The sequence below is a fragment of the Saimiri boliviensis genome, chromosome 3, assembly GCF_048565385.1.
Source record: "Saimiri boliviensis isolate mSaiBol1 chromosome 3, mSaiBol1.pri, whole genome shotgun sequence".
Classification (NCBI taxonomy): Eukaryota; Metazoa; Chordata; class Mammalia; order Primates; family Cebidae; genus Saimiri; species Saimiri boliviensis.
In genome coordinates this window covers 180,996,605-181,003,915 of record NC_133451.1, presented here as the reverse complement: position 1 = coordinate 181,003,915, position 7,311 = coordinate 180,996,605, and the positions used below count along the sequence as shown (strand labels likewise).

The following is a 7,311-nucleotide window of genomic DNA, read 5'->3' as shown; positions in this document are numbered from 1 at the left end:
CTGCAGTCAGGAATTCAAGACCAGCCTGGCCACCATGGTGAAACCCCATCTTTAAAAAGAAAAAAAAAAAAAAAGACAGTGCAGAAGAGGGCAGGGCTGAGACTCAAGGGAGTCAAGGGAGACAGCACACTCCCCGCGGCCTCCTGCTGTCTGTGGGGCGCCTGGAGCCCTGAGGCCCCGCTCCTGCCTGACCCCCTGCCTGCTGGCTGCTAACCATCTGGCTTCTGCGGCTTCTTCAGCTCCCACTGCCCTCAGAGTGAAGGCTGCTCGTCCACACTCACCTGGCCTTGGTGACGTCAGCAGCGTTTCCCCTGCACACGCTCTGCAGCTGCACGTAGACCGAGCAGTTGACCCAGCTCCACTCGGGGTCACAGATGGCCAGGAAGTTGGGGTGCAGGTGGCCGATCGTGTACTTGGCCAGGTCCGTCAGAGACTGGCTCACAGCCGCCCCGAAGAGGAAGGTCCCCAGCACCTTGTACACGGCAGCCACATAATTATTGAAGTCAGAGCAGGAATAGAGCCGGTCTGTGGGCACCAGGTAGGCTTCTCCCACTGAGACCTGCGTGTGGGGCAGCCGCGGTGACCAGAGGGGGTCCTGGTCAGCCCATGGGCCCTTAGTGGGCCTCAGTCCTCCCCACGGGCCTCCCCAAGGCTGCTGCAGAGCTGGAGACTCTAAAGGTGCCCTAGCTGGGCTTGGTGGCTCACGCCTGCCAGCCCAGCACTGTGGGAGGCTGAGGCGGGAGGATCACCTGAGGTCGGGCATTCAAGACCAGCCTGACCAACATGGTGAAACCTGTCTCTACTAAAAATACAAAAATTAGCATGCCTGTAGTCCCAGCTACTGGGGAGACTGAGGCAAGAGAATCACTTGAACCCAGGAGGCGGAGGTTACAGTGAGCGGAGATCCTGCCATTGCACTCCAGCCTGGGCAACAAGAGCAAAACTCCATCTCAAAAGACAAAAGGGGGTTCCTATTTTGTTGTTGTTGTTGTTGTTGTTGTTTGTTTTTTGTGTTTTTTTGTGTGTGTTTTATTTTATTTTATTTTATTTTTTTGAGATGGAGTTTCGCTCTTGTTACCCAGGCTGGAGTGCAATGGCACGATCTCGGCTCACCGCAACCTCCGCCTCCTGGGTTCAGGCAATTCTCCTGCCTCAGCCTCCTGAGTAGCTGGGATTACAGGCCCGCACCAACATGCCCAGCTAATTTTTTGTGTTTTTAGTAGAGACGGGGTTTCACCATGTTGACCAGGATGGTCTCGATCTCTCGACCTATTGATCCACCCGCCTCGGCCTCCCAAAGTGCTGGGATTACAGGCTTGAGCCACCGCGCCCGGCCAAAAGGGGGTTACTATTACCCACAAGTACCACTCGGGGCAAGGCTGTGTCCCCCAGCCCCCCACAGACCTCCAGGCCACCCCCATCAGGAACCCAGGGTTAGGCTGTACCCCATCCCGCCCCCTCCCTGTCCCTCTGAATCCCTCCTGTCTTACAAGAATGACGGTGGCTGTGATGGTGACCCCGGCCATGAGCCCAAGGGTGATGGTGTCTGGACGGTAGGGGTACCGGATGGAGTCATCCCCACAGTAAAATCCTCGGTTATACGGGGTGTTCACCAGCGACAGGACAGCGAAGGACAGGGAGGCTGGAGGGGGAGAAGGGCCTGGGAGCTGTGAAGTTCCCAAACCAGCTGGGCCATGGGGCCCCCACACCCACCTTGGCCTCGAGGCCTGCTCCCACCAACAAGGAAGAGCTTTTCTCACAGCACGTGGGAGGCCCAAGCGACACTCCTTTCCTATCACCCTCAGATGAGGAAGAACTCCCCAGGCCCTCTTCCCCTCACACCCTCCCTCTGCTCCTTGAAAAAACCGGGCAAGGCCAGGCGCGATGGCTCAAGCCTGTAATCCCAGCACTTTGGGAGGCCGAGGTGGGTGGATCACGAGGTCAAGAGATCGAGACCATCCTGGTCAACATGGTGAAACCCCATCTCTACTAAAAACACACAAAAAAATTAGCTGGGCATGGTGGTGCATGCCTGTAATCCCAGCTACTCAGCAGGCTGAGGCAGGAGAATTGCCTGAACTCAGGAGGCGGAGGTTACAGTGAGCGGAGACCCTGCCATTGCACTCCAGCCTGCGGAACAAGAGCAAAACTCCATCTCAAAAAAAAAAAAGAAAAAGAAAAACCCAGGCAAACACTCACCTCTGGGCCTTTGCACAGGGACTTCTCTCTGCCCAAAATATCTTATTTTTATTTTTAAAAGTAGAGACAAGGGTCTGATGCTGACCAGACCGGACACAAACTCCCAGGCTAGAGCGACCCCCCAGCCTCAGCCTCCCAAATTGCTGAGATTACAGGTGTGAGACAACGTGCCGGGCACCAAAGTGACTCCCACTTCCACTCAGTTTCATCTCCCCTCCCGGCTGTCCCTACCAGCATCCCTCTCACAAAAAGAAAGGTCTGTTTAGCCGTGCGTGGTGGCGTGTGCCTGTAATCCAGCTACTTGGGAGGCTGAGGCAGAAAAATTGCTTGAAACCGGGATCGTGCCACTACACTCCAGCCTGGCAACAGAGCGAGACTCTGTCTCAATTTATTAAAAGAAAATAAATAAATAAATAAATAAATAAATAAATAAATAAAAATAAAAGGGAAGGTCTGCTCTTTCTCCCTGTTGCCCCATGTGGAATTACGCAGTCACCTGTGGGACACTGGACTTAATCTCCCCGCCTCCACCCGCCAGCACCAGGAGGGGCCTATTGTATTCAGGACAGAGACCCTGGAGGCTGCTCAGAGCCTGGCCAGCGCAGATGTTTAATAAACATCTGTTAAAACAGGCAGGACTTATTTCAACCTAAGAGCTGGCCAGAGAAGTCAGGAAAAGGCAAAAGCAGGGGCACAGCAGAGGTGCCTTCCTGCTCGCCCCTGCCCACCACTGACCCTCATGCCAGGGCACATGCCAGCCACACGGTAACTCAGGGACGAAAGGCACATTCTTCTCAATTCCACACTTGCGGAAGGTGTCACATAGCACTGGGGCTCCCGGGGCCCTGCTGAGCTGAGGGTGGCCAGGGAAGCCGGAGTCAGCTACAGAGGGCAGGGCCCGGGGCAGCTCCCTGTTCCACACGGCAGGTGCACAACAAAAGCGCAGGGTGTCTACCCCAGAGAATAACGAAGGCAGGGCGTCTTTGGCCCAGCAGGGCAAGGACAAAAAAGGGTGGCTCTTCCGAATTCTGAGAGTCTGAGGAGGGGCAGGGAGCCTCACACTCCTCCCTGCATGCCAGCTGCAAGGGTCCTAGGACAAGGCACGCCTTCGATGCTGGCTGAGTCTGGGGAAATAAAGCAGTGAAGACAGCAGAGGTCTGCCTCACAGGGCAGAAAAGGCGGAGGGAATGCAGAACAGAACGGGCAGCGCAGGGGCCCGGAGCCGGGACGGTGCCTGGAGAGGCGAGCGCTGGGGCAGAGCGGGATGCGCTGTAAGAGCCCGGCTTCTGCTGGGGCGCAGGGGTGGCTGGCACCACTGTAAGTGAGGGCAGAGACCAGGGAGGAGGCTCCTGCAGTTGCCGGCAGTGGACGGTCGGGGTCACAGGACTCCAGCAGCTCCCCGCGGCTCTCAGCAGGCGGAGGCTCACACCGGTTGGCCTCCGTTTCCGACCTCCCTGCCCCAGTAACTCCAACTAAAGACTCAGACACCCCCATGACAACCGGCCCTGGGCTTCCCTCTGCCTGGAAAGCTCACCCTGGGGTCCCCGGAACAGGCACCTTCTCTTCCTTTGACACCGGGGAGCCTTCCCGCCCTCACGCTGCCCCCACAGCCCCGTCTGGAACCTGTGGACTGCACCGTGACGGGCGGCAGCTTCCAGATGGAGGTGCCCTCGGCCTGGCCGCCACCCCTGGCACGCAGCAGCCACACCCAACCCCACCCCGGCGGCACCTCCCGGCTGTGCGGCCTCCAGCAGGCGACTCCGCGCGGCTGCCCCTCCCTCACAGGCCGTTTAGGGAACCGTTTCGGTTATCTGCATGCTGCTGAGCGCCTGGCTGCCAGAAAGTGCCACACACGTTTAAGTAACTGACAGCACAGCTGCTCAGGACATGGCACCCAGGGCTGGCAGACACCCCACGGGACATGGCACCCAGGGCTGGCAGACACTCCATGGGACATGGCGCCCAGGGCTGGCAGACACCCCACTGGACATGGCACCCAGGGCTGGCAGACACCCCACAGGACATGGCGCCCAGGGCTGGCAGACATCCCACGGGACATGGCACCCAGGGCTGGCAGACACCCCACAGGACATGGCGCCCAGGGCTGGCAGACATCCCACGGGACATGGCACCCAGGGCTGGCAGACACCCCACAGGACATGGCGCTCAGGGCTGGCAGACACCCCACTGGACATGGCACCCAGGGCTGGCAGACATCCCACGGGACATGGCACCCAGGGCTGGCAGACACCCCACAGGACATGGCGCTCAGGGCTGGCAGACACCCCACGGGACATGGCGCCCAGGGCTGGCAGACACCCCACGGGACATGGCACCCAGGGCTGGCAGACATCGCACGGGACATGGCGCCCAGGGCTGGCAGACACCCCACTGGACATGGCACCCAGGGCTGGCAGACACCCCACGGGGACTTCATGCTGTCCCCTGGCACCCCTAACGAGGGTCTACTTCGGAGTTCAGAGGGCTTGGCCAGAGAACCAGGAAACGCGCTGGGGAGGAGCGCACCCCCGCCCCCGCGGTGACAGAACTGCGGGGGGCCATTGTCCCTTCAGCCACAGAGCAAACACTCGGCCTTCGTTTCCGGGACCCTGGCAGAGGCCTCGGGGCGCTGCTTCCCCCACCTGGCCCAATAACCCGCAGGACAGGTTTCGGTCTCCCGAGGTCCCGAAGCCTGGGACTCAGCTTTTCTATCCAAGTGACTCCCCCGCCCGCGGTGCAGGGGTTCGAATCCCACCGACGCGCTGGGCCTATGCCTATCTATTTATTATTATTACTTTTGAGACGGAGTTTCCTTCTCGTTGTCCATGCTGGAGTGCAATCTCAGCTCACTGCAACCTCTGCTTCCCAGGTTGAAGCAATTCTTCTGCCTCAGCCTCCCAAGTAGCTGCGATTACAGGCACATGCCACCATGCTTGTCCAATTTTGTATTTTTAGTAGAGGTGGGGTTTCTGCACATTGGTCAGGCTGGTCTTGAACTCCTGACCTCAGGCGATCCACCCGCCTCAGCCTCCCAAAGTGCTGGGATTACAGGCATGAGCCACCTCACCTGTGCACTATGCCTATCTCATTGTATTTCTAAAAGGAGAAGGAAAAGAAATAATTGCATTTCCATCCTCACAGTAACTCCATAAAGGAGATAATATCATTTACCTTTTACAAATGTGAAACAAAAGCTCCAGCTTTTTTTTTTTCTGAGACAGCGTCTCACTTTGAAGCCCAAACTTGAGTGCAGTGGCATGACCTTGGCTCACTGCAGTCTTTTCCTCCGGGACTCAAGTGGTCCTCCCACTTTAGCCTCCTGAGTAGCTGGGACTACAGGGGGACACTGCCACACCTGGAAAAATGTTTGAAATTTTTTGTAGAGATGGGGTCTTGCTATGTTGCCCAGGCTGCTCTCAAACTCCTGGGCTCAAGCAATCCTCCCACATCGACCTCCCAAGGTGCCGAGATTACAGGCATGGTGGCTCCAGCTTTTATTTTTTCCCAAGGCCACATTAAGTTGTTAGCAGCTGAGTCAAAAGAGTCCTGGGGTCTGCTGACTCCTACTTCAGTGTTTCTTCAGCTAGACTACAGCCACTGTCATTCCTGGAAGCTGTCTGACAGTGAACTGAGATGGATTATTTGGGTGTGTAGCACAAACAAAGGAACATCTCTTAGGAGACTGAACCCTGAAGTTCTGATGGGGCCAGCATGTATTCTGGGGAAAGGTTCCATAGCTCCCATCCATGACCAGTAAATAGGAATTAGGTACCAGGCGTGGTGGCTCAAGCCTGGAATCCCAGCACGTAGTTGTTGAAGTCGGAGTGGGAATAGAGCCGGTCCCTGTGCACCAGGTAGGTTTTTCCGGCCGAGACCTGGGCATGGGGCAGCCGCAGTGACCAGCAGGGGTCCCAGTCAGCCTGTGGGCCCTCACTGGGCCTCAGTCCTCCCCACGGGCCTCCCCAAGGCTGCTGCAGAGCTGGGGACTCTAAAGAGACCCTAGACGGACTTGGTGGCTCACGCCTGTAATCCCAGCACTGTGGGAGCCTGAGGTGGGCGGATCACCTGAGGTCGGGTGTTCAAGACCAGCCTGACCAACATGGTGAAACCTGTCTCTACTAAAAATACAAAACTAGCCGGGTGTGATTGGTGCATGCCTGTAGTCCCAGCTACTGGGGAGACTGAGGCAAGAGAATCACTTGAACCCAGGAGGCGGAGGTTACAGTGAGCAGAGACCCTGCCATTGCACTCCAGCCTGGGCAACAAGAGCAAAACTTCGTCTCAAAAAACAAAAGGGGGTTCCTATTACCCACAAGTACCACGCGGGGCAAGGCTGTGTCCCCCAGCCCCCCACAGACCTCCAGGCCACCCCCATCAGGAACCCAGTGTAAGGCTGTACCCCATCCCGCCCACCTCCCTGTCCCCCTGAACCCCTCCTGCCTTACAAGGATGACGGTGGCCGTGCTGCTGACCCCGGCCATGAGCCCATGGGTGATGGTGTCTGGACGGTAGGGGTACTGGATGGAGTCATCCTCGAAGTAAAATCCTCACATATACGGGGCGTTCACCAGCGACAGGACAGCGAAGGGTAGGGAGGCTGGAGGGGGAGAAGGGCTTGGGAGCTGCGACGTTCTCCAACCAGCTGGGCCCTGGGGCCCCCACAACTGCCCTGCCTCAAGGACTCCCACCAACAGCAAGGAAGAGCTTTTCTCACAGCACGTGGGAGGCCCAAGCGACACCCCTTTCCCATCGCCCTAAGATGAGCACAAACTCCCCAGGCCCTCTCCCCCTCACACCCTCCCCTCTGCTCCTTGAACAAACCGGGCAAACACTCACCTCAGGGCCTTTCCACAGGCACTTCTCTCTGCCCAAAATATCTTATTTTTATTTTTAAAAGTAGAGCCAGGGATCTCATGCTGACCAGGCCGGTCACAAACTCCCAGGCTAGAGCGACCCCCCAGCCTCAGCCTCCCAAAGTGCCAAGATTACAGGTGTGAGACAAGGTGTTGGGCACCAAAGTGACTCTCACTTCCGCTCAGTTTCATCTCCCCTCCCGGCTGTCCCCACCGGCATCCCTCTCACAAAAGGAAAGGTCTGTTTAGCCATGCGTGG

At 57.6% G+C, this 7,311-nt stretch overlaps 1 protein-coding gene across 1 annotated transcript; it reads right to left on the bottom strand.

Moving 5' to 3' along the window:
• Positions 1 to 277: 277 nt before the first annotated feature.
• LOC141583884 (phospholipid phosphatase 2-like) lies at positions 278 to 4,761 on the bottom strand. Its single transcript, XM_074395694.1, has 3 exons — positions 4,659 to 4,761; positions 1,491 to 1,642; positions 278 to 559 (listed from the first exon to the last, which is right to left on the bottom strand). Exons 1-3 carry the CDS (start codon positions 4,759 to 4,761, stop codon positions 278 to 280), a joined length of 537 nt encoding a protein of 178 aa, XP_074251795.1.
• Positions 4,762 to 7,311: the final 2,550 nt, after the last annotated feature.